This window comes from Aquarana catesbeiana, linkage group LG08, assembly GCF_042186555.1.
Source record: "Aquarana catesbeiana isolate 2022-GZ linkage group LG08, ASM4218655v1, whole genome shotgun sequence".
Classification (NCBI taxonomy): domain Eukaryota; kingdom Metazoa; phylum Chordata; class Amphibia; order Anura; family Ranidae; genus Aquarana; species Aquarana catesbeiana.
In genome coordinates, this window is record NC_133331.1 from 81,635,236 (window position 1) to 81,662,434 (window position 27,199).

Sequence of the window (27,199 nt, forward strand, 5' to 3'; positions counted from 1 at the left end):
TCAATAATTTGCCTGCTAAGCCACCTGCTTGAGCACAGTTTTTGAAAATATAGTAAATTATCTTAAAACAATATACAATACTTATTTGTATATTACTTACTTATGATAAACACTTGCCACCCAGGCCAATTCTGACACTTCTCCCCTACATGTAAAAATCATATTTTTTTTGCTACAAAATTACTCAGAACCCCCAAACATTATATATAATTTTTTAGCAGACACCCTAGGGAATAAAATGGTCGTTGCAACTTTTTATGTTACACAGTATTTGTGCAGCAATTTTTCAAACGCGTTTTTTTTATAAAGAAATTGTTTGATGAATAAAAAAAAAAAAAAACACTAGTTAGCCCGATTTTTTTGTATAATGTGAAAGATGATGTTATGCCGAGTAAATAGATACCTAACATGTCACATTTTAAAATTGCACATACTTGTGGAATGGCGCCAAACTTCAGTACTTAAAAATCTCCATAGGCAACACTTTCAAATTTTTTACAGGTTACATATTTAGAGTTACAGAGGAGGTCTAGTGCTAGAATTATTGCTCCCGCTCTAACGTTTGCGGCGTATGTAACATGTGTGTATCTGGCTCTGATACTAGCCAGTGCCTCACCAGCCACTGACCTCACCGCACGTCCCTAGACAAAAAAGAAAAGGTCTAATGTCCCTGATGTTTAACCACTTCCCATCCAGGCCAATTCTGACATTTCTCTCCTACATGTAAAAATCATCATTTTATTGCTAGAAATTTACATAGAACCCCAAAACATTATATATGTTTTTTTAGCAAAGACCCTAGAGAATACAATGGCGGTTATTGAAACTTTTTATCTCACACGGTATTTGCGCAGGAATTTTTCTAATGCGTTTTTTTTGGGGAAAAAACAGTTTTGTGTTTTAAAAAAAAACAAAACAGTAAAGTTAGCCCAATGTTTTTGCATATTGTGAAAGATGAAGTTACGCCGAGTAAATAGATACCTAACATGTCACACTTCAAAATTGCACACGCTCGTGGAATGGCGCCAATGTTCGGTACTTAAAAATCCCCATAGGCGACGCTTGAAATTTTTTTTACTGGTTACATGTTTTGAGTTACAGAGGAGGTCTAGGGACAAAATGATTGCTCTCGCTCCAACGTTTGCGGTGATACCTCACATGTATGGTTTGAACACCATTTTCATATGTGGGCGGGACTTACGTATGCGTTTGCTTCTGCGTGCGAGCACACGGGGACAGCGGCACTTTAAACATTTTTTTTTATTGTTAATTATATTTTCTTTTTTTTTTTTATTTTGACACTTTTTTGAAAAAAAAAAAAAAAAATGATCACTTTTATTCCTATTACAAGGAATGTAAACATCCCTTGTAATAGGAATATGACATGACAGGTCCTCTTAATAGTGAGATATGGGGTCAATAAGACCCCACATCTCACCACTAAGCTGGGAAGCCTGAAATAAAAAAAAAATAAAACGATCACCGCTTCCCAGCCGAAGAGGAGAGAAGAATGGAGAGGCCGGGCGTGACGTCATAACATCGCGCCCGGCCTATGACAACCATAGAGACTCCGGCGACCATCTGGTCCGCCGGAAATCTCTATGATCTACATCTGGCGCCAGCGGATCAGCTCTCCGCCACACCGATCGTAACGGTGAGTTGGAACAAGCACCGGAGGGCGGCGGGGGGGGGGTCCCCTCTCGCCTCCCGTAAGAACGATCAAGCGGTGGAACGGCCGCTATGATCATTCCTATGGTGTAGAGATTCGCCGGCTAAAACCGGCAATATCTGAATGATGCCTGTAACTACAGGCATCATTCAGATATACCCGCTCAAAGCCCATGACGTCATATGACGGTGGGCGAGTGGGAAGTGGATACAGGATTGTATAATTTTTTTCCCCTTTTATTGGTTGAACTAGATGGACTTGTGTCTTTTTTCAGACTAACCATGTAACTATGTAACACTGTATTTTTTTAATGGAAAAACTCACAGGTCTACATACAAACCTACCTATGTTGCTGTTCACATCTCTTGGAAGGAAACCAGGTGTTCTCTGCAGAAAAACGAAGGAAAGACTTTTAACTGTAAATTCTGAATCTAAATCAATTTGCATATACAGTATCTCACAAAAGGGAGTACACTCCTTACATTTTTTTAAAATTTTGGTCATTACGTTGGAATACTACCCTGCGGCCCAGTCTCCGAAGGGAGGGGATCATGCTCTGCTTCAGCATGTCACAGTACATGTTGGCATTCATGGTTCCCCCAATGAACTGTAGCTCCCCAGTGCCGGCAGCACTCATGCAGTCCCAGACCACGACACTCCCACCACTATGCTTGTCTGTAGGCAAGACACACTTGTCTTTGTACTCCTCATCTGGTTGCCGCCACCCACGATTGACACCATCTGAACCCAATTAGTTTATCTTGGTCTCATCAGACCACAGGACATGGTTCTAGTAATCCATGTCCTTCATCTGCTTATCTTCAGCAAATTGTTTTTCGGGCTTTCTTGTGCATCATTTTTAGAAGAGGTTTTCTTCTTGGACTATAGCCATGCAGACCAATTTGATGCAGTGTGCGGCGTATGGTCTGAGCACTGACAGGCTGACCCCCACTCCTTCAACCTCTGAAGCAATGCTGGCAGCACTCATACATCTATTTCCCAAAGACAACCTCTGGATATTACATTGAGCAAGTGCTCTCAACTTCTTTGGTTGACCATGGCGAGACCTGTTCTGAGTGGAATCTGTCCTTTTAAACTGCTGTATGGTCCTTACCACCGTGCTGCAGCTCAGTTTCAGGGTCTTGGAAATCTTCTTATAGCCTAGGCCAGTGATGGTGAACCTTGGCACCCCAGATGTTTTTGAACTACATTTCCCATAATGCTCTTGCACTCTGCAGTGTAGTTGAGCATCATGGAAAATGTAGTTCCAAAACATCTGGGGTGCCAAGGTTCGCCACCACTGGCCTAGGCCATCTTTATGTAGAGCAACAATTCTTTTTTTCAGTTTCTCAGAGAGTTCCTTGCCATGTTGAACTTCCAGTGACCAGTATGAGAGAGTGAGAGTGATAACACCAAATCTAACACACATGAGACCTTGTAAAACTAACGAGTCTCACATGACACCGGGGAATGAAAATGGCCAATTGGGCCCAATTTGGACATTTTCACTTAGGGGTGTACTCACTTTTGTTACCAGCGGTTTAGACATTAATAGCTATGTGTTGAGTTATTTGGAGGGGAAAGCAAATTTACACTGTTATACAAGCTGTACACTCACTACTTTACATTGTAGCAAAGTGTAATTTCTTCAGTGTTGTCACATGAAAAGATATAATAAAATATTTACAAAAACATGAGGGGTGTACTCACCTTCGTGAGATACTGTATACACATACACCTCGGGAAGCTATTAGAATCTATGCTACCAAATTAGAAAGTCTGATGTTAAAGTGGTAGTAAACAACGCTTGGACACTTGTACCTACAGGTAAGATTATAATAAAGCTTACCTGTAGGTACAAGAGATATTTCCTAAACATACACCGCTTAAGAGATATTTACTATCTCTGCAGCCAGTAATGTCATTGGCGCATGTGCTCTGAGGGGACAGCATACTCGTATCGTCCCTTCAGAGCTCCATGCCACAACACGACTCCTGTGCGCATCTGTGGGAGTGACATCATTGTGGCTCAGCAATGCAAACGGCCAGAGTCCATGAACCTGAAAGGAAGACCAGGTGAAGATGGAAGCCCTGTCAGCGGAGACAGCATGCCGCTTTTTAGGTAAAACTTTCATAATGTACTAGTATGCAATCCATACTAGCACATTATAACATTGTCTTGCAGGAAGAATTTTTTTTTTTTTTCGGCAACTTTCACTACCGCTTTAAAGTAATTACAATGCAAGCTTGCAAAACACAGTCGGTTTTTAGGTCGGGCATGGCTAAGACATGTAATTTGTTTTGAGCTTCCCATCTACTGAGTGAGCCAATAAATTATATCATCTTGAAGCTTAGCTCTTGCCAAATTTTCCAATTTGGTTAGAGTAAGGAAGATGTATGTCTTCAAATTTCTGTAATGCCCCGTACACACGGTCGGACTTTGTTCGGACATTCCAACAACAAAATCCTAGGATTTTTTCCGACGGATGTTGGCTCAAACTTGTCTTGCATACACACGGTCACACAAAGTTGTCGGAAAATCCGATCATTCTGAACGCGGTGATGTAAAACAGGTACGTCGGGACTATAAACGGGGCAGTGGCCAAAAGCTTTCATCTCTTTATTTATTCTGAGCATGCGTGGCACTTTGTCCGTCGGATTTGTGTACACACGATCGGAATTTCCGACAACGGATTTTGTTGTCGGAAAATTTTATATCCTGCTCTCAAACTTTGTGTGTCGGAAAATCCGATGGAAAATGTGTGATGGAGTCTACACACGGTCGGAATTTCCGACAACAAGGTCCTATCACACATTTTCCGTCGGAAAATCCGACCGTGTGTACGGGGCATAAGGCTTTTATTTCTGCCTCTGACCCCAACCCGGGAGATTTTCCCTTACTTCACAACACATAACACATACAATTGATGGGGGAGTGGTTGTTACTGGGACAGGATGACATGGGAAGTGACTAAAACTGTCAGTTTTAACCCTAACAACATTATTTGCTTTTTATACCAGTGGCTGCTCACTTGCTGTCCTGACTGAAAGCCAGAGAAAACTCTCCAAAAGACGGATGGCAATAAAACCTGACAGACACACTAACTCTTGGCCTAGGTTGGACCTTAAAGAGGAGCTCCAGTTCCCCCCCCCCCCCCAAAAAAAAAAAAAAAAATTTAAGTCAGCAACTACAAATACTGTAGCTGCTGACATTTATTATATGGATCCAGCGATGTCCTCCCCCGAGCAGATTCTTTGGCTTTGGTCTAGGCGCTTATGGCTTCACAGCACGTTTCCTGGTGTGCTGAATGGTCCCACAGCCTTCTGGGACCTGTGATGTGTCCCAGAAGGCTGCAGGTGGGGCTGGGGGGGGGTGGGGGTTTGGTAAACTGCATTACCCTCTATTTTGCACCTGTGCAACTAGTGATACTTTAAAAAAACATATATAGTTATTCACTGTATGAGTTTCATCTTACTAAACCAAAAAATACAAACCACAAAGGTATGTGCAAATAACCAGGTAAAGCACGTCATGCTATTATTGTGCTGGAAAAACGTATAAAAATACAAAACCTTTCATGATCAAAAAGTGCTTCCAACAAAAAGTGAAGGTTCAAATTAAAGTGCTTCAAGACTCTTGCAGCTTGTTTTCTGCAACAAAGTTACTGTGCTTGTGCAAATCCAATCCACTCTAATGTCACACTAAAGCCATTCATTGCCAGTGCCCTCTATTGGGCTTACACTCACCAGGTCACGTTGACCACCTAAGCATATAGGTTGCACTTCTGCCAGTTGGAACGCACGCTGGTTCCCTGACAGCCGGAGCAGCGGCAGTTTCTCTAAAACAATTGGCGAATCATATGGGTGCCAGGGGGGCACCATAATTGCAAGTGTAACATTTTATTTTTATATTAAGTGATTTTAAATAAAAGTACTAAACTGCGATGGCAATTTCCCTCTATTATTATATGGATATGGAGCACATTGAACATTGACCAGTAATTACAGCAGTGAAAGACCTTCCTAAGTATATGCTTAGGTGGTTAACTTGATCTGGTTAAGGCCAGTAGTGGGCACTGGTGGTGAATGGCTTTGGTGTGACATTAAAGTGGATTGGATTTGCGCAAGCACAGTCACATTGGTGCAGAAAACATGCTGCAAAAGTCATGAAGCATTTTCATTTGAGCTTTCACTCTTTATTGGAAGAGCTTTTTTGTTAATAGACTGTTTTGCACTGTATGAATTTTTCCAGCACATTTTTTGAGCACTCCACCTGGTTATATACATTACATGTTTTGCACATACGTTTTGTGGTTTGTATACTTTGGCTTAGTGAGATGACACATGTACAGTGAATAACTATATATGTTTTTTTGAAGTATCACAAGTTGCACAGGTGCACAATGAAGGGTAGCGCAGCTTGCCTTTCGTTTCACAGTAAACTAATTTTTATACTCAACCTTAGGTAAAAAAAACCTGAGAAATGCTGCTTTATACTGTACCATGTTCACTATAGTTCTACAAAGGATGCAAACTATGCTTATATTCTAAGTTATGTGTACAAACTTACTGGTGCTGTTGGCCCAGGCTTTGGTTTTCTGCAAAATTATAAAAAAAGCAAGAAAATAGATTAATATACATGTAGCTGAATAATTCAGTAGGAGGATAAGACTCTTGTTTTTCCAATTTTATTAAACAAATGTAGACCTGAATAATATACATACATACCGGGGATGAGGGGCAGGTTTCATGGGTGGCTCTGGTCTTCTATCAGCTGTTTAAAAAAAGAAAGCCTTCATTTATTTTTATCCACTCTTATTCAAAAATATAAAAATGCAGAACTTTATTGATGTTATGTTTATCAAGAAGGGACCCCCAATTACTCCAGGATTTTGTGTTTGTTATACATCAAGGCCTTGCTTAAAGGAAAAGTGCACTCATTCTTTTTTTGCCCCCTTTTTTGCACACTCTATCCCACACCCTCATGTATTTGTTTACATCAGGCATGTCAAACTTGAATGAAACATTGATCTGAATTCAATGAAATAAATATTCAGTGGGCTGGAATATATCTACTGGGGGGGGGGGGGGGGGGGGGCGCATCTTCTATTTCAAAAAGATTATAGTACTTTGGTAGTTATTAATAACGATTAAAAAAGGGTAAGCAATTTCGCTTGGAGGGCAAATAAAGCTGCTAACACATCAACTGACATAAATTGAACTAAAGTTATGCCGTGTACATACGACCGGACTTTTCGGCATCAAAAGGTCCGACGCGCTTTCCGACGGACTTTCGACGGAGTTACGACGGACTTTCTAACGAACGGACTTGCCTACACACGATCACACCAAAGTCCGACGGATTCGAACAGAATGACGTACGACTGGACTAAAATAAGGAAGTTCATAGCCAGTAGCCAAAAGCTGCCCTAGCGTCGGTTTTCGTTCGTCGGACTAGCATACAGACGAACGGATTTTTCAATTGGACTCGAATCTGTTGGAAAGATTTGAAACATGTTTTAAATCTAAAGTCCCTCTGATTTTCGACTGAAAAAGTCCACTGAAGGTCCGATGAAGCCCACACACGATCGGATTGTCCGACGTATTCGTTTCGTCGGACCAGTCCGGTCGAAAAGTCCGCCCGTGTGTACACGGCAATAGTGTAAAAAAAAAAAAGTGCAGTGATACGAATACTGTAGATTCATAAATTATTAGTGACAAAAATATATTAAATTGTACACGTAAAAGTGAAAACAAAGGGTGAAAAAAACACTTGGTGATAAAGTTCAAGGTCTGTAAAAGACCGCAACAAGTCCAAACATCAATCCAGAGATCACCCCTGAAGACCTTGGTGTAAATGGTGTAATTTTCTTTTTTTTACATTATTAAGGATTGCAGTGTATAATATTTTATCCCAGAGAAAGGCGGCATCAGACATTTCCTGTAGCATTTAGGTGCAAAATTACAAAGTGTAACAATCTCTGAATGGAGGATGGGAGGATGGGTGGATGAATGACTGAAAGGTCAGTCTCCTCCATTCATAGATTTTTTTCGTTCAATTGAATGAAAAACACTTTTTTTAACCAAATTTAGGCTTTAATTTTAAAGTAAGGTACTGATACCAAATACATGGTTGACAATGAAAACCACATCGTAATTGCATATAGTTTTATCAGTGCCAATTTAAAAATAAAATAAAATTGTAATACTTTTAAAATACAACAAAATTCAAAAATCCAGAAAGAGTTTGCAAAGCATGTTTTGTTTGCACAACGGTATACAAAACATGGTTACTTACTATCATCAAAGTTGTCACACGTGATCCGTGGCTCCTAAGATAGAAACAGTTTTGAATTTTTAATTTTAGAACATTCCAATTACAGAATGATTTATACAAAATTAAACATGTTTTACATGTAAAATGCTGCAGGTATAAAGTGAAGTGCACCTAGGAGGTGCCTAAACATACATGCAGCAACCTCTAATACCTTGCAATTACAGATGAATGCTGAGCATTTCTGGCAGGTGAATTTCCAACACTTCATGGTAGTTTCAGAGCTCGCTGCTACCTCCTGCCTTTCACACATTTCTATTGGCCCATCACTATGATGGACTTCCTCACTGGCCAGCAGGATTACGCAGGAGGCAAGAAAGAGTGCACAATATTAAGAAGCGCAGTATTGACCACTTCAGCTGCAGAAGATTTTACCCCCTTCATGGCCAGGCCATTTTTTGCTGTTCGCCACAGCGCTACTTTAACTGGTGATTGTGCGTTCATGCAACGTTATACCCCAATGAAATATATATCATCTTTTTCACAAAAATAGAGCTTTCTTTTGGTGGTATTTGATCACCACTGTTTTTTGTTTTTTTTTGCGATGTAAAAGAAAAAGGACAATATTTTTACTTTCTGCTATAAAACATATCCAATAAAAAAAAAAAATAAAAAAATAAAATCTAATTTCTTCATAAATTTTGCCCAAAATGTATTTTGCTACATGTTTTTGATAAAAAATCCCAATAAGTGTATATTGATTGGTTTGCATGAAAGTTATAGCGCCTACAAACTATTTTTATATACTGGAATTTTTTTTATTTTTTATAATACTAAATGCAGTGATCAATGACTTATAATGGGACTGTGGCGGACGATCTGACACTAACTGATACTGGGCGGAACTGACTAACTAAGTCTGACATCACTAGTGACATTAATACAGTGATCAGTGCCAATACTATACACTGTCACTGTATTAATGACACTGGCTAGGAAGGGGTTGACATTTGGGGTGATCCAGGGGTTAAATATGTGCCTAACTATGTGTAGTAGGCGTACAGTGTGCTGCTTTTTACTAATGGTCTCTAAGTTTTTCATTCCTACTTTGCAGGGATGAGAAACACAGAGATAGTTCCCTGTGTACAGAGCTCTGTGTTGAATGTCAACACACAGCTTGAGGATGTAAATGTACACAGCCGATCAGCATGTCCCGGCCAATGATTTCTGACAGGCTCCCGCTGTGTATAATCACAGCAGGAGTCAGGTGGGGGGGTGCGCTTGCGTGTGCCCTAAGCCCAGAAATGGACAGCGACATACCAGTACGTCACTTTGCCAACAGCGGCTGCTCGTCTGCAGTACAATGCGGGTGGGTGGCCACAAAGTGGTTAAGAAGGTAGCTTTGCCTGTCAGAATATACTGCAGCCCTTACAAGTGGTGGCTGCATTTGTTTTCTTTTTTCAGGATTTTTCCTTTTTTATTTTCATCTGGTCATACTGGGAGTACCACCTGTCCAAGGGTAGCTATACTCATGCCTCACTGTATCTATGGAAGGAGCCATGCTTGCTACCCAGGCTGAAATTCAAACATGTCTTCTTCTTCATTAAATGTAGGGGGAATTATACATTTATAATGGTATTTTACTGCCAGTTCAGCTCATTGGAAGTAACAAAAGGACACTGTATTTCTTGCACAATTAGCAGGTATTTTCTTTACATGCTGAAAAGGTTCTTGACTTGAAAAAAGATAAACAAACGTTCTTGGGTTTAGTTATACTTTAACATGAAGGACATACCTGTTTTGGTGGAGACTTTCTTCTTGACACAGGTTTTGCTTCTCTACATGACACAAGAAATAATAAACCCTTGTCATATTTTTTAATAGACATCAATAAAATGTACTTGTAATAGTGGTTATGAATAATATAAGTTCATTAAAACCCTTTGTAGACATGTTAAAAGTGAATCATCTATACAAGAGTAGGAAACTACGTACCTTGCAGGGGGAGAGGGTTTAACCTAAAATAAAAAAAACATGATTAATCAAAATACATTTCTTTTATTTGGTAACTGATACAATTTTACAATTTTCCCGCTAATAATCAATAGTTGTTATTCTTACAAATTTACATTTGAAAAGTACATTTAAGTTAAAAACAATACCTCATTTTCAGGGACTTCATAATGATCTGGAAGAGAGAGAGATAAAAATTAAAATTTCAGCTGAATTATATTACCGTATATTGATTATATGAAGGTCAAGCTACCTTTTATTATGTCCTTATATTATTATAGCTACCAATAAAAAATAAATACAAATTTCAGTAAATGAGGTCTCCACATAGCAAGTCAAAACTGCAAAGAAAAAGCATTGATGTCACTCTGTGGCTGTGCATTAGTGATCATATATATTACACACATACACACACACACACACACATTATATATATATATATATATATATATATATATATATATATATATATATATATATATATATATATATATATATATATATATATATATATATATATATATATATATATATATACACACCGTATATACTCGAGTATAAGTCGAATTTTTCAGCACATTTTTTTGTGCTGAAAGTGCCCCCCTCGACTTATACTCGAGTCAAGCACTTTTCTGCTGCAAAAAATTTCATTTTCCGAACCGACTTTGGGGCCCCGTATCTCAGGGCCACTTGGTGCTAGGAACCCCAAATTTAGTGTGCAAACCCAGTGGAACTGGTACCACAACATATCCAAAGCTGAAGTTCCTAGCACTAAGTGGCCCCAAGATACAGGGCCCCAAAATCGGTTCGGAAAATGTCATTCTCTGCTGCAGAAAAGTACTTGACATTTTCTGAACTGATTTTCGGGGCCCTGTATCTCGGGGCCACTTGGCGCTAGAAACCCCAGCTTTGGAAATTTTATGGTGCTAGTTCCACTGTGTTTGCACACCATTTGGGGTTCTTACCACTAAGTGGCCCCGAGATACGGGGCCCCAAATTCAGTCAACTGTGTCTATCTGCAGCAATGTCATTTCGGGACCCTTTGGGTTCAGAGACCCCAAATTTTGGCTGCAGCTAGGGGGCATCTAGGAACCCTTAACTACCGAGTTTGAAGTTCAGGGGACCTATGGCTGCAAATGGGCACAGTGAGACATGCAAATGGGCACTGTTGACCCTCTTTTCCACTTACAGTAGCTGTGCATTTCTCACCCTCGTCTTATACTCGGGTCAATAAGTTTTTCCCAATTTTTTTGTGGTAAATTAGGGCCTCGACTTATACTCGAGTATATACGGTATATATATATATATATATATATATATACATATACACACACACACACACACACACACACACACACACACACACACACACACACACACACACACACACACATATATATATATATATATATATATATACACACATATATACACACATACATATACATATATAACATACACACACATATACACACATACAGTTGTGCTCAAAAGTTTGCATACCCTGGCAGAAATTGTGAAATTTTGGCATTAACATTATGACTGCTCATGCCAAAAAAACAAACAAACTATCTTTTATTTAAGGACAGCAATCACATGAAGCCATTTATTATAACATGTTTTTTGGATCCTTTTAAAATCATAATGATAACAGAAATCACCCAAATGACCCTGATAAAAAGTTTACATACCCTGGAATGTGTGGCCTTGGTACAGACACAGAAGGTGGCGCACACAGGTTAAAATGGAAACTAAAAGGTTAATTTCCCGCATTTGTGGCTTTCTAAATCACCATTAGTGTCTTTGTATACAGTCAATGAGTTTGTTAGCTCTCACATGGATGCACTAAGCAGGCTAGACACTGAGCCATGAGGAGGTAGAAAAGAACAGTTAAAAGCCCTGCGTAACAAGGTAATGAAACTTTACAAAGATTGAAAAGGATATAAAAAGATATACAAAGCCTTGAATATGCCAGTCAGTACTGTTTAATCACTCATTAAGAAGTGGAAAATTAGGGGCTCTTTTGATACCAAGCCAAGGTCAGGTAGACCAAGAAAGATTGCAGCCACAACTGGCGGAAGAATTGCTCAGGATACAATGAAAAACCCACAGGTAACCGCAGGAGAAATACAGGCTGCTCTCCAAAAAGACAGTGTGGTTGTTTTTAAGGAGCACAATTCAACGATACTTGAACAAAAAAGAGCTGCATGGTTGAGCTGCCAGAAGGAAGCCTTTACTGCTCCAATGCCACAAAAAAGTCAATGAAGCATGTCAAGGTGTTGGGTGTATTGTAACCAGGATTTTTTGTGGAACTTGTACAGTAAAGACTTCTTTCTGGAAACCTGACCATACAGCTCTTTTTTGTTCAAGTATCATCGTATTGTGCTCCTTAAAAGCAACCACACCATCTTTTTCCAGAGCAGCCTGCATTTCTCCTGAGGTTACCTGTGGGTTTGTCTTTGTATCCTGAACAGTTCCTGTGGCAGTTGTGGCTGAAATGTTTCTTGAGCTACCTGACCTTGGCTTGCTATCAAGAGATCCCCAAATGTTCCACTTCTTATTAAAGAGATAGTTCACCTTTACAAAAAAAAAAGTGCCTGTGCAGCTCTGACTAAAAATTAATAATATCCTTGCTATAGGTGTAGGCCATTTACATACCTTATGAAGCCTGACTGGAATACTCCCAGGACGTTGCTAAGTACTTCCAGGACATTGCTAAGTGAGGCCTAGTCATTACTGCTCACCTCTACCATCATAGGGGTAGCTCTTTCTCGGATTCAAACCCCCTCACATACGCTTTCTCTCCCTTGATGCAATAGCTCTGAGCTCAGCTTTTGAGCACTCACTCCTGCGATGGTGGACATGAGCAGTGACAACTAGGCCTTACTTAGCAACGTCCTGGGAGTACTTAGCAACATCATGGGAGCATTCCATTCAGGCTTTATAACATGTGTAAATGTCCTACACTTCTAGCAAGGGCTTTATTCAACTTTAGTCAGAGTTGCACAGTTTGTTTTTATCGACAGATGCCCCTTATCTGCGTAGGCAGTTTTGTGGTAAAGGTGAACTATCCCTTTAAGTGATTGAAAAGTATTGACTGGCATATTCAAGGCTTTGGATATCTTTTTAAATCATTTTCCATCTTTGTAAAGTTTCATTACCTTGTTACGCAGGTCTTTTGACTGTTCTTTTCTACCTCCTCATGGCTCAGTGTCTAGCCTCATTGACTATTTATACACAGACACTAATTGTGATCTAAAAAGCCGCAAATGTGGGATATTAACTTTGAATTGCCATTTTAACCTGTGTGTGCCACCTTCTGTGTCTGTACCAAGGCCAAACATTCCAGGGTATGTAAACTTTTGAACAGGGCTATTTGGGTTATTTTGGTTATCATTATAATTTAAAAAGGATCCAAAAACTATGTGATAATAAATGGCTTCATGTGATTGCTAAATAAAAGATAGTTTTTTTGGCATAATCAGTCATATTTTCAATATCAATGCCAAATTTTTACAATTTCTGCCAGGGTATGTACACTTTTCAGCACAACTGTGTGTGTATGTGTATATATATATATATATATATATATATATATATATATATATATATATATATATATATATATACACATATATACACACACATACACACACACACAAAATAAGCTTTATAAATGTTTTACAATCATGCGCTCCTGGAGAGGTGAAATCCAACTCAAAAACTATTCTTAAATTGGGTTAGACACAAACAATTTTTGTGGTACACTGTTTTTTTGGATAATATATTTTGAGCACGGCACTTTATTCACTTTCACCTAAAAAATAAGCTTTGGTTGCCACTGGATGGAGCTCTTTCCTTAAAGATGAACATTAACCTGAGCTGAGATTTAAAATTGTATCACTTATTATTTGAAATGTTATATATTTAAACATTTAACATAAAACTAGTTTTATTAAAAATTAAACAGACGCGACCTATATTGTAATTTACGGCCATTAAAATTACCTTTCAGTTTCAATCTGCAGAATGACTTATTATTCTTAGAAGTCCAAGGGGACTTTTTCTCTTTAGCATAGCCAGATTGTTTGCTGGTTAGCATTGGAAACTCACTGATTGGTTTCACTTGTTGCCTGGAACTTATTTTTAATGTTAATTAAAATATAAAATCCTGAGGGGAGCATGGGTAATTGTAGCAGAAGGTGAGCGAGCAGTGATTGTATTTGCTGGAGTTACAAAGAGTGAGAAGTGATGGGTGATTCTATCTACTGGCATCTATCCTAAGCATAAAATATCAGCTTTAGGAGGACACACCCATTAATGATAAACTAGAACAATCCTTTTGCAACTACAATATATAAACATAAGCCATTAAAGTGACCGTGTTTTAAAATAAAAAGCTGTACAATCATGTGCCTCATGACATCAAATTCTTAGTTTTTCTACTGCTTATGTGCCAAATTCTGCAGTAATGAATAGAAATTGCCTGCTGAAGATCCTACAGAATTTAATACTTCCAGGAGTGTTGACTTTCTGGTCCTCTGTGGTTTCCACCAACCCCTACGTCAATACAAGAGAGAGAAGCGGTGGCTCAAGCCACTGAGCCCAGTAGGGTTCTGGAAATCTGACAATCCCAGAAGTGCTAGATTCTGCAGGATTTACAACCAATGATTTTTGTTCACTACTGCCGAGACCAGAACCATGGGAAGAAGGAGAGCCGAGTATTCCCGCTTGACCTCCAGAAGATTTACCCCCCTTCATGACCAGGCAACTTTTTGCGATACTTTGACAATTGCACGGTCATGCAATGCTGTACCCAAATAAAGTTTGTCATTTTTTTCCCAAAAAAATCAAGCTTTCTTTGGTGGTATTAGATCACCACTGCGTTTTTTATTTAAAAAAAAAAAAAAAAAAAAAGACCGACAATTTTGAAAAAAAAAACAAAAAAAAAACCAGTGACACTAATACAGTGATCAGTGCTAAGTGCTAAAAATATGCACAGTCACTGTACTAATGTCACTGGCTGGGAAGGGGTTAACCCTTTGATCGCCATAGATGTTTAACTGTGTGCCTAACCAATGTTTGTGTTTACGATGTGTGCTGCTTTTTCTAGGGGAAGAGATAGATTTGAGTCCCTGCTTTGCAGAAACACAGAATCCATCCCTTCCCCCTTGTCAGAATGGAATTCTGCCTTATTTACAGAACTGCGTTCTGAATCTCTCCCCGACAATCGGCAGGTGCTGACAGACATCGAGTGCTTGGCACCCACAAATCTTCTGTAGGTGGAAGTATGGGATTATATATATCTATATACACAGTGCCCTGAAAAAGAATTCATACCCCTTGAAATTTTCCACATTTTGTCATGTTGCAACCAAAAACGTAAATGTATTTTATTGGGATTTTATGTAATAGACCAACACAAAGTGGCACATACATGTGAAGTGGAAGGAAAATGATAAATGCTTTTCAATTTTTTTTTTTTTAATACAACTCAAGCTTTATTTACATGGTACCATATTTTAACATGCATTCAATCAAATACTATTTTGATGTAAAAACTGGCACCCCAATATGCAAACTTATTTATGGCTGACCTGGAGGACAAATTCCTGAACAGCATACAACAAAAGCCATACAGATATTATCGCTATATTGATGATATCTTCATGATATGGACTGAAGGTGAAGAAAATCTAAACCAATTCTTCTCATTGATCAACACTTATCACCCATCTATTAAACTAAAAATGGATTATTCTAACACACGTCAACTTCCTAGACACTACAGTATACATCAGGGATGACAAGCTTCATACGTCGATATACAGAAAACCGACTGACCGATGCAGCTATCTCCACAGTTCCAGTTTTCACCCCCAACACACTAAACGGGCCATCATACACAGCCAGGCCATCAGATACCACCAAATTTGTTCAGACCCAGAAGACAGAGATAAACATCTCAGAACAATGGCAGAAAGGTTACAAAGACAAAACCATCAACAACAGCATAAACACAGCCTTGAAAACCCGAAGAGAAAATCTCCTCCAATACACAGAGAAAAAAACAAATAACCGAGTACCTCTAGTCACCACATACAACCCAGCACTTGAAGGGATCAAAAAGATAATCAAAGATTTACAACCCATTATAACAGAGGATGAAACTCTAAAAAGAATATTCCAACAACCCCCATTATTGGCTTTCAGACAACCACCCAACCTCAGACACAAACTAATCAGCAGGAAACTTCACTCCGATTATGAAGTCACAAATAATGGAAGCAAACCCTGCAATAAAAAACGCTGCAAACTATGCAACCAGATCAATCTATCCAAAAGTGTCACACACACACACAAATGGGACCTTCAATATCATGGGATCCTACAACTGTACCTCCAGTAATGTTGTGTACCTCATCCAATGCAAAAGGTGCAGCAAAGGATCTTATGTTGGTGAAACAGGACAGAAGTTGCAAGCGAAGATAAATTTGCACAGACATACCATCAAGGAACATAAAGAAGACAATTTATGCACACCTGTGGGACATCACTTCTCACAACCGGACCACACTATAGAAGACCTCAATGTTTTAGTTCTTAAAAGGGAATTTCAGAACTATCCAGGAAAGGAAAACGTTTGAGCTAAGAATGATAATTCTTTTTGACACCAAAAATAATGGCCTGAATTTAGATATTGGTTTCCTTACACATTATACTAAAGTTTTACGACCCCCTCTGTGACTATAATCCCCCTCCATTCTATAGCTCTCCCTCCATCTTATTTCACTAACTCTGCTGCTATCTTTATTACCATTGATTTGTATGTGTCTGTTTTTCTTTTTTTCTCTCTCCTGTCCCTCAGAGATGTGTTTTCTTTTTTTTTTTTTTTTTTTTAACATTCTGCTTAAAAAATTGTGAATCAGTACTGCTTGGACCTTGAAGAAGGGGACACACCCTGAAAGCTTGTCCTGAAAAATTGTTTGTTAGTGCAAATTAAAAAAGTACACGGACAGTACTCAATTTTCTCTGATGTAGAAACTGGTAAGCTTTGTGGTGGATGCAGGAGATATCAAAATGGCAACTATAGGTAAAAGTGCTGAGAGGCTGGCCAGAGTTGATCTGATAGAATGGAGACATTCACTGGTCTGTCATACATTGCTAGGAACTCTTCTGGTTTCAGAAACCTGTCAGACTTGAGGAGAAAATGGATGGTCTCTTCTTGGACACACAGTTCAGATGCCAACCCATGCAGATCCTCTCCAGGACCTTTACTGCCAGGCTGTAGAATCTCAGACAAGAAGATCCCGAGCTATAGCAATGTTGTGAAGCAACTTTCTGCCACCTCCTGCTCTGATTGGTTTTGTGTAACGTCATGAGTATAATTGGACTGCGGCCCCATTCTGTGGTAATCCCACTGCTGGAAGAGCCTGCTGGAGATATTGTGGGAGATTACAAATATCCTGGCCTCCTGAAGAAGTGAGTTTACATCGTCCCTCTGAATGTGGGCTAAATCTTGAATAATTCCAAACAAGATTTCACTGCTAGACTCAATGATGTGGATGACACAGGTGGGATAAATCAGCAGTAAGCCAGTGATGGACTCTCCTAGGTTGGATTTCAGCAGTTTTTTCAAGAGCTTATCGCAGTGATCTGTAAAATCTTTGTAATTGGTCCCCTCAGGAGAGATTTTCGCTGCATAGAAGAGTCTGTGATTGATGGATTTCATATGCTGTGTCTCCAGAACTGCAGTCAGCACCGAGATATAGGGGAGTTCTGGGGTAGACAAGCGTCTGTGATGAGAAGCCATGCTGGAGGCTGCGGCAGGATGCTTTTATACAAATAACAAACTGAAAAGTGTGGTGTGCATTTGTATTCAGCCCTCCTGAATCAATACTTGGTAATACCACCTTTCGCTGCAATTACAGCTGGAAGTCTTTTTGGGGATGTCTCTACCAGCTTTGCACATCTAGAGAGTGACATTTTTGCCCATTCTTCTTTGCAAAATAACTCAAGCTCTGTCAGATTGGATGGAGAGTGTCTGAACAGCAATTTTCAAGTCTTTGCACAGATTCTGAATTGGATTTAGGTCTGGACTTTGACTGGGCCATTGTAACACATGAATATACTTTGAACGAAACCATTCCATTGTAGCTCTGGCTGTATGTTTGGGGTCGTTGTCCTGCTGGAAGGTGTACCTCCGTACCAGTTTTAAAGTCTTTTGCAGACTCTAACAGGTTTTCTTCTAAGATTGCCCTGTATTTGCTTCCATCCATCTCCCCATCAACTCTGACCAGCTTCCCTGTCCCTGATGAAACAAAGCATCCCACCACATGATGCTGCCACCACCATGTTTCACAGTGGAGATGGTGTGTTCAGGGTGATGTGCAATGTTAGTTTTCCGCCACTCCATAGCGTTTTGCTTTTAAGCCAAAAAGTTCAATTTTGGTCTCATCTGACCAGAGCACCTTCTTCCACATGTGTGCTATGGCCTCAACATGGCTACTTGCAAACTGCAAACAGGACTTCTTTTGGCTTTCTTTCAACAATGGCTTTCATCTTGCCACTCTTCCATAAAGGCCAAATTTGTGGAGTGCACGACTAATAGTTGTCCTGTGGACAGATTCTCCCACCTGAGCTGTGGATCTCTGCAGCTCCCCCAGAGTTACCATGGGCATCTTGGCTGCTTCTCTGATTAATGCTCTCCTTGCCCGGCCTGTCAGTTTAGGTGGATGGCCATGTCTTAGTAGGTTTGCAGTAGTGCCATACTCTTTCCATTTTATGTGATAGATTGAACAGTGCTCTGTGAGATGTTCAAACGTTGGGATATTTTTTTATAACCTAACCCTGCTTTAAACATCTCCACAACTTTATCCCTGACCTGTCTGGTGTTTTCCTTGGCCTTCATGATGCAGTTTGTTCACTAAGGTTTTCTAACAAACCTCTGGGGGCTTCACAGAACAGCTGTATTTATACTGAGATTAAATAACACACAAGTGGACTCTATTTACTAATTAGGTGACTGCTGAAGGCAATTGTTTCAACTAGATTTTAGTTAGGGGTATCAGAGTAAAGGGTGTTGAATACAAATGCATGCCACACTTTTCAGATATTTATTTGTAAAAAAATTTAAAAACTATTTACGGCCTTTCTTCCACTTAACAATTATGTGCCACTTTGTGTTGGTCTATCACAATAAAATACATTTACGCTTTACACTGAGGTTGGAGATTTAAAGGACATCAGGTTACATATTAAGATCTATCATACCATTACTATATTTAGTAAAGTGGTCCTGTGAAACCCAACTTCATGTGAAATTGAGGCATTCAAAAATATCATAATGTGCTTCACTGAACATATCACATACATTTTATATATATTACCTAAATAAATAAAAATATCTTTAAGATTTGTATCTTTTAGGTTTCTTTTGTTATATTTTATATAATATCATTATAAGAAAATAAACATCTATTCGGCAGAGATTCTACAAACCTGGCAATAAAGCTCACACTTTATTGCCATGTGGATTGAAGGAGGATGCAGCAATCAGAAAAAAATATACATGCAGTTTCTGACTCCAAGGGTATTTTGCAATATGACCCAGTTGAGATTGCTCAGATCTTCCACATGCTCATGTGCTATTTATACACATTCTATTTTGTAAATGTAAGAAATCTATGTATTGGTTGTATCCAATGTTACAAAGCTATGTACCGATTTATTGTTCTTATTTATCTAGACATTGATACAGTAAAACCTTGGTTTGAGAGTAACTTGGTTTTTGAGAGCGTTTTGCAAGACAAGCAAAATTTTTAAATAAATTTTGTCTTGATATACAAGTATAAAAGAGAAAAGATGTGCCTTTAAGTGTAGCAATATGCTTACATTTAATGAAGGTACAACATTTAGCAACTCACATGGTTGATGATTAAAACAGGCACATCTAAGTAGGCAGGCATCCGGGGTAAAGCTGTTCACATAGACCATCCTCCGCACCGCCATCGACGTCGTCCCTTCCACGCTGCGCTCCATGAGCGGTTCAAGCCTCGCTTTCAGATCGCTCTACTACAGGGCACTACTGCACGGTCACGATTGCAGACTGACAGCAGTGAGAGCCAGCGGTGCGGGGGATGGTCTATGTGGATAGCTTTACCCCGGATGCCTGCATACTTATGTGGTTGTTTTAATCATCAACCATGTGAGTTGCTAAATGTGGTACCTTAATTAAATGTAACCATATTGCTACACTTAGAGGTGTCTCTCTTCTCTTTTATACTCTGTAGCTCCTGTTCGATTTTGCTTCTAATCCCCTTGTGGAGGCTTCCATTTGTGGATGGACATTTTATGGTTACACAACCTATCATATTGCTATAATCTTTTTATATGGACTATAAACGGAAGGACTTATGAATAAATGATTGTGGAACGAATCATTTGAGTTTCCATTATTTCTTATAGGAAAATTCGCTTTGATATACAAGTGCTTTGGATTACAAGCATGTTTCTGGAACGAATTATGCTTGTAATCCAAGGTTTTACTGTATAAGCTACTGAAGAAGTGCTCAGTGTGCGAAACATGTCAAGCTTGGATCTAGATATCCAAGGTTGCAGCATCTCCCCGACTGAGTGATATATCCAATGTTATCATTCACCTGTTTTGCCGGGGGGGGGCCTAATCCACCATATTTGGGGCAGACTGTTTTACTATGTTTGATGCCTATTTGAAATCAACTTGTTCTTATATGTTGTTCAACTTGTTCTTATATGTTGTTTTATACCGAATAGGTTGTAATAAAGATATCTGATTTTAATTTATAGTATATACACACACACACACACACACACACACAAATGATTTGATTCGGTCACATGACCTCTCCAGCAGCTGGCTTCAGTGAAGAGGAGAGATCACCGACATCAGCTGCAGAGCCTATGCAGTGACATCACCTATAGGCTTACTACCGGGCATCCAATATCAGCTGTCCCCCTCTACACTTAAGCTAGTGCTGGGACCTGATCGTGCAACTGGACCGGAGTGGCCTCAGAATAGGTCAGTATACAGATCTTGCCTTTCACAGAATAGATAGAATAGGCTTTGAATCGGGGTGGGAGTAGGGTTAGGCTTAGCATTTGATTGGAATTCCACTCTTAATATGTGTTGTACCTGGTTCTTCTGTATGCTTTGAAGACCTTGTAATGGGTGACTGGCCAGGTTTATTGGTTCTGTTCACAATGGGAGCTGTAAAAATAAAAATATCTTTGTAAATCAGTATATTTACACATAGGCCAGAAATATCACCCAACTACCCATCTAGAACCCATCTAGAGTTCAGAAGGCATATCATTTTTTAACTGTACTTGGTCTCTGGGTTACAACAGTAGACAAAGTGTTACTGGCATGTTTGAGGCCACCTTGGGCAGTCAAAGAATGTTCGCTCAGCAGATACCGCTGCACATGTAACACAGTGGAAATCTATCATTTTTACTCTATTTTTCTTTTCCTATGGTTTTTTGCCACTTCATCAATACTGGGCTCAAAGTATTACAGTATGCCAGACCGTGCAATGTTATTTGTTTTCCCATAAGAGTTTTCAGAATTTTCAGGATCCCTTTATCTCTTACTAATTTTACTGCTGATAAACCTCACAGTGATGTCAAGACTTTCTCACCATCAAATTTGCTTACCTCCTCTATGTTTATTGATTTGTATAATGCATTTTATATTAAAACTATTTAGGGGCTACTGAAATCCTTATTGCAGACATTTTTTTTATAGTTTGGATTGAGTGAGAAAGAGTTATATTTTCTGTAGCTTTTAAATGTGACCCCCATTAAGGAGATTTTACCTCACTTCCTGTCCCTAAAATGGGACAGGAAAACATACACAGCAATAAAACATTGTCAGAAGTTCTAAACCTTCATTACTCCACTAAAAATGTCTAACATTTTAAAGTCTATCTCCAGGCACAGATACCTCCCATCCCCTTTTCATATATTTAGTAATTCAATTGTACTAAATGGAATATGTTTTAAAGCTTCCTAACTCCCCTAAATCCACATCCCTTGCTGGTGTGATTCTTATTGGTGATCCAGCGTTGCAGTCTATGCCAACCATCGGTCACCACTTCCTGATATCAACATGCTACTGCAGCCTGCTGGATCCCGAGGGGACCCCACCACTGGACAGCCAATAGAAAAAGTCGACATAACCCAGGCAGTGACATGGACACCAAAAGAAGGATCATCTTCCTCCTCAACGAAGAAGACAGGAGACTCAGTACCTGGGACTTTAAAGTGACCACAAATTTACTTGCGTCAAAATGGGTTATAGATTAGTTTGTTTTTTTTAACCAGCAATAGTGTGAGATTTTTGTGTTTCCGTTTAGATCTACTTCAAGAAGATACCACCTTGATTTGTAACTGGAAAACTGCACATTCTTTCTAGTGCCAAATGTAATGATGATATGTTATACTAAAGAGGATCAGAAATCATAATTTTGTAGAAAATTTCAGTGAATAGAAACGTAGGGGGGTTGTAGGAACTGGCTTTGTTGTAGCAACTTTGATTAACCTTGAGGTTTTCATGCCCCGTGAGATTTTAAAGCTGCCCTGTACAATTGATGAACATGGAAGATCTTACGCCTATAGGGCTCCGGACTTGCAGTAGGTTCAATATAATTATCATCTTCTTCCTCATCGCCAGGCACCACGTAGTCCTGAAATTAGTAATAATGCATGTTGTGAGGGATGCTTCTAATCTCCAAATATTTTGAAAGCTACACTCATCGCATTCTAATACCTAGTCTTAATAATAGGGCCTTTTATTAAACTAGCAAAAAAGAGCACGTTCAATGAACATGAATACATGAAAAAATGTGGTGAAAACAAACATTCTTAGCAAAAGAAAAACGGATTCACTTTTAGTAACTATTTGTCATGTGATGTTAAAATAACTATAGCATAACCATATACGCTTTTCATATGTAGTACATAGCATTACCTGCTCTTCATGCTGTGGCTGTGGTTTCTTCCTTATTGGTGGCAGTACTGATACTGGCTGCTGTCTGGTCGCTACAGCTGGCTTTGGCAATGGACTGGGTACAGATCTGCTTGGAGGAGGCAAACGACTGACTTGATGCAAGGTTGATGGGGGCTTTGCCAAGGATTCATTTGGTTTAGGTAGCGGTCGTGTAGGCATATTTCTTGGTTCATTTGGGGTACTTGCTGGTGCCTGGTTCCTGTCTTCAGAAAGTAAAAAAAAGTTATCCATATTATTTTTAATCTTTGTAATGTGTGACAGTTCAAAGAAAAAAAGCCTATGACATGCCAGTGGCCATTGAAGGGACCAATCCGTCCATTTGTATCAGTGGGCACCTAAATTGTTGTGCTGGTTGCTAGTCATTTCTACACCGATAGCAGCCCAAATGCAAAGTAACAGAACACTTTCTCTGCATGAATTAGCAGGACTGTGGTTACCCCAGGAACTGTGGGAGATCCACAGCTCCATTTGTGCCTGGGCCACAGTTTGATTGGTCTTGCAGTTCTAGTAAGTGTTGACCAATCCTATGGCTGTTACCAGGGCTGCTCCAAAAGTGCAACAGGGGACGTGTAATGGTGTTACCAATGGTGGTGCTGCAGCCAGGAGGCTTGCACTGCTATAGATCTCTCTCCTAAGCCATGATGCACGAGGTGGGCTTTGAAACTGCATTTTAGTGGCCTGGAGTATGAGGAAAACTATCTAGAAAAATAGAACTATAGATATATTTGGAAAGACATAATTTTCAAAATATACACTACAAGGGGGTTTTCTACAATGTATGGACTTTTACTGTAATGAAACTTTGGTAGAATTTTTTCTAATATTCTTGTGAATTTTATAATGAGCTAAAGTAAAGTCCTATTTTAAATTAGCATTACTCTTTATTGGATAACTTAAGTTATTAAAGATCCAATATTCATATCTTGAAAACATTACAAACCATCTCTACTGATCCACTTAGTAAACTGCAGCTAGAGCATGTATACCTCTGGTCTATAGACAGGAATCACCCCCTACCATCCAGGTGTGGCTTTCTAAAATTGCACAAATTCATTTTATGGAAGATTTAACAGCAACGCTATATCACAGAGATGAAAGCATAATGTGGTACTACTGGATGGAACTACCCTCCCAGGAATATAAGCAGCTCTTGACGGTAGTCACTGAATGCATCCCACAGGTAGTGACTGCAGCAACCATGTTTACCTTTTCTCTTCCATTTTTCCTCTATACTCTTTTTTTTTTACCACCTCCCCCCTTTCTCCCTAGGACTCGCTTGTAAGTCCTACCCTGCCCACTTTTCTTTACCACCCACCTCACTCTTGATAATTTTTTTAGATAAACAGTTTTCTATGGAAAAATAGCCTGTCGCTAAGGTGATACACAGGTACATTTATCTTGTTTGCTCCTTGTTTGGACTAGCTATGCACCTAGTTTGCAAATAGCTTTCAATGTTTATACTACTATCTTGCGGTGTATGTATCAGTGTGAATACTGAAAGTTCATTGTATCTTGTATATCTATGCAACATACTTTTTTTGTAAAAGAATTAAAAAAAAAATGCAAACTTCTGATACCCCTTATGCCCCGTACACACAGTCGGACGTTGATTGGAAAATCCGACAACAAAATCCATGGATTTTTCCCGACGGATGTTGGCTCAAATTTGTCTTGCATACACACGGTCGCACAAAGTTGTCGGAATTTCCGATCGTTCTAAACGCAGTGACGTAAAACAAGTAACTTCGGAACTATAAACGGGGCAGTAGCCAATAGCTTTCGTCTCTTAATTTATTCTGAGCATGCGTGGCACTTTGTGCGTCGGATTTGTGTACACATATCGGAATTTCCGACAACGGATTTTGTTGTCGGAAAATTTTATAGCAAGCTCACAAACTTTGTGTGTCGGAAATTCCGATGGAAAAAGTCCGATGGAGCCCACACACGGTCGGATTTTCCGACAACACGCTCCGATCGCACATTTTCTGACCGTGTGTACAGGGCATTAGAATCCTTACTCAGGCTTTATACAAATCAAATACAACAAACGCTGGCTAGCACGTTACAAGTATCTACTACTGCTAAATTAGAATTACCCTAAAAGAGATTTTGAAAAATATAAGAACCCATTCACACCTAGTGTGTTGAGCTGCACTGATCTGATTTGAGCAACGCAGGCTCAACACGAGGAAACAGCAATTACTATTGCCCAGTTACATATAGAATAAATATGAAGGAAACACTCCTATGACCACATCTGTATTGGAATTTGATATAACAAGAGAAAAAATTGGGCATAAGATAGCCTAAAGGTTGGACTTTAAAGGCACAATGGACAGTAATAGATATAAAATTTGATATTTTATTTATAACAATATGTGGTACAAAAAGCAAAAAAAAGGTAAAGTATTAAAAACATATACATAATACATGTCAAAAATGAACATGCGTAGTATACATAGTAGTAAGCCCCTGTGCATCAACGCGTTTCGCTGTCTAGCTTCATCAGGACACACTCAGGGATTGTTGGAGAAAAACAGGTCTCATTGTCTAAAAATAGAAAACACACAATAAGACTTCATATAATAGCAACATGTGTTAAAAAATGGATCATCATCATATCTAAGCGACAAAGGAGTCCATGAGAGATAGTCTCACCCGCTAGGCTTCAAGTAGTCTCATAAATATTATTTCAATTACTTGGGTATTCATAGGAGAAAGCCAACTAGAATAATTCATATAATGACATAAGTCATTAGGAAAACAGAAGACATCCCAAATGTTTAAACAAAAAAATGTTCAAACAAAAATACCATATATGATGAAATAGAGAAATACTCACTAGCTCAGAGTGCCACGTGGCATCTGTATTATCAGATGCCATGGCTTTCATAAATATATGCTCATATTACTAAGGCTTTTGGCTCTGTGTCCAAGTCCTTACCCCCCCCCCTTTCTTCTCTCATCTGGTTTTGTTTTTCCATTTGCTAATATTGATAATACAGATGCCATGTGGCACTCTGAGCTAGTGAGTATTTCTCTATTTCATCATATATTTTTGTTTGAACATTTGGAATGTCTTCTGTTTTCTTCATGACTTATGTCATTATGTGAATTGTCCTAGTTGGCTTTCTCCTATGAATACCCAAGTACTTGAAATAATATATAATGAGAATACTTGAAGCCTAACGGGTGAGACTCTCATGGACTCCTTTGCAAGGTATTTCTATGTGTGCCATATATGTCACTTAGATATGATGATGATCCATTTTTTAACACACATTGCTATTATATGAAGTCTTATTTATGTGTTCTATTTTTAGATGGTGAGACATGTTTTTCTCCAACAATCCCTGAGCGTGTCCTCACTAAGCTAGACAGCAAAACGCGATGACGCACAGGGGCTTACTACTATGCATGTTCATCTTTGTCATCTATTGTGTATATGTTTTTAACTCTTTACCTTTTTTTTGCTTTTTGTACCACATATTGTTATAAATAAAATATCTAATTTTATATCTATTACTGTCCATTGTGCCTTTAAAGTCTGACCTTTGGGGTATCTTATGCCCAATTTTTTCTTTTGTTAGATCATATTGCCGTTACATAGTTACATAGTAGGTGAGGTTGAAAAAAGACACAAGTCCATCAAGTCCAACCTATGTGTGTGATTACCGGGTATATGTCAGTATTACATTGTATATCCCTGTATGTTGCGGTCATTCAGGTGCTTATCTAATAGTTTCTTGAAGCTATCGATGCTCCCCGCTGAGACCACCGCCTGTGGAAGGGAATTCCACATCCTTGCCGCTCTCACAGTAAAGAACCCTCTAAGCAGTTTAAGGTTAAACCTCTTTTCTTCTAATTTTAATGAGTGGCCACATGTCTTATTAAAACTCTCTTCTGCGGAAAGGTTTTATCACTATTGTGGGGTAACCAGCACGGTATTTGTAAAATGAAATCATATCTCCTCTCAAGCGTCTCTTCTCCAGAGAGAATAAGTTCAGTGCTCGCAACCTTTCCTCATAACTAATATCCTCCAGACCCTTTATTAGCTTTGGTTCTCCCCCCAGTGAGTAGATTGTATTCATATTTTTACCACCCAAATGCATTATTTTACATTTTTCCACATTAAACCTCATTTGCCATGTAGTTGCCCACCCCAGTTAACGCCAAAGCACTGAATTTGTGTTCA

At 39.0% G+C, this 27,199-nt stretch overlaps 1 protein-coding gene and 1 pseudogene across 6 annotated transcripts in view; both read right to left on the reverse strand.

The window, feature by feature from the left end:
- BLNK (B cell linker) overlaps nucleotides 1-27,199 on the reverse strand; it is a 330,248-nt gene that overhangs the window by 18,433 nt on the left and 284,616 nt on the right. For all 6 annotated transcript variants that reach the window (XM_073596065.1, XM_073596066.1, XM_073596068.1 and 3 more), the window contains 10 exons: nucleotides 22,966-23,207; nucleotides 22,606-22,681; nucleotides 21,130-21,204; nucleotides 10,106-10,131; nucleotides 9,939-9,961; nucleotides 9,739-9,781; nucleotides 7,968-8,001; nucleotides 6,398-6,443; nucleotides 6,240-6,267; nucleotides 2,014-2,056 (listed from right to left, as the gene is read on the reverse strand). In XM_073596065.1, coding sequence (XP_073452166.1) covers nucleotides 2,014-2,056; nucleotides 6,240-6,267; nucleotides 6,398-6,443; nucleotides 7,968-8,001; nucleotides 9,739-9,781; nucleotides 9,939-9,961; nucleotides 10,106-10,131; nucleotides 21,130-21,204; nucleotides 22,606-22,681; nucleotides 22,966-23,207 — 636 coding nt within the window. The remainder of the gene's footprint in view (nucleotides 1-2,013; nucleotides 2,057-6,239; nucleotides 6,268-6,397; nucleotides 6,444-7,967; nucleotides 8,002-9,738; nucleotides 9,782-9,938; nucleotides 9,962-10,105; nucleotides 10,132-21,129; nucleotides 21,205-22,605; nucleotides 22,682-22,965; nucleotides 23,208-27,199) is intronic.
- Nucleotides 16,792-19,356, reverse strand: LOC141105891 (testis-expressed protein 47-like; annotated as a pseudogene).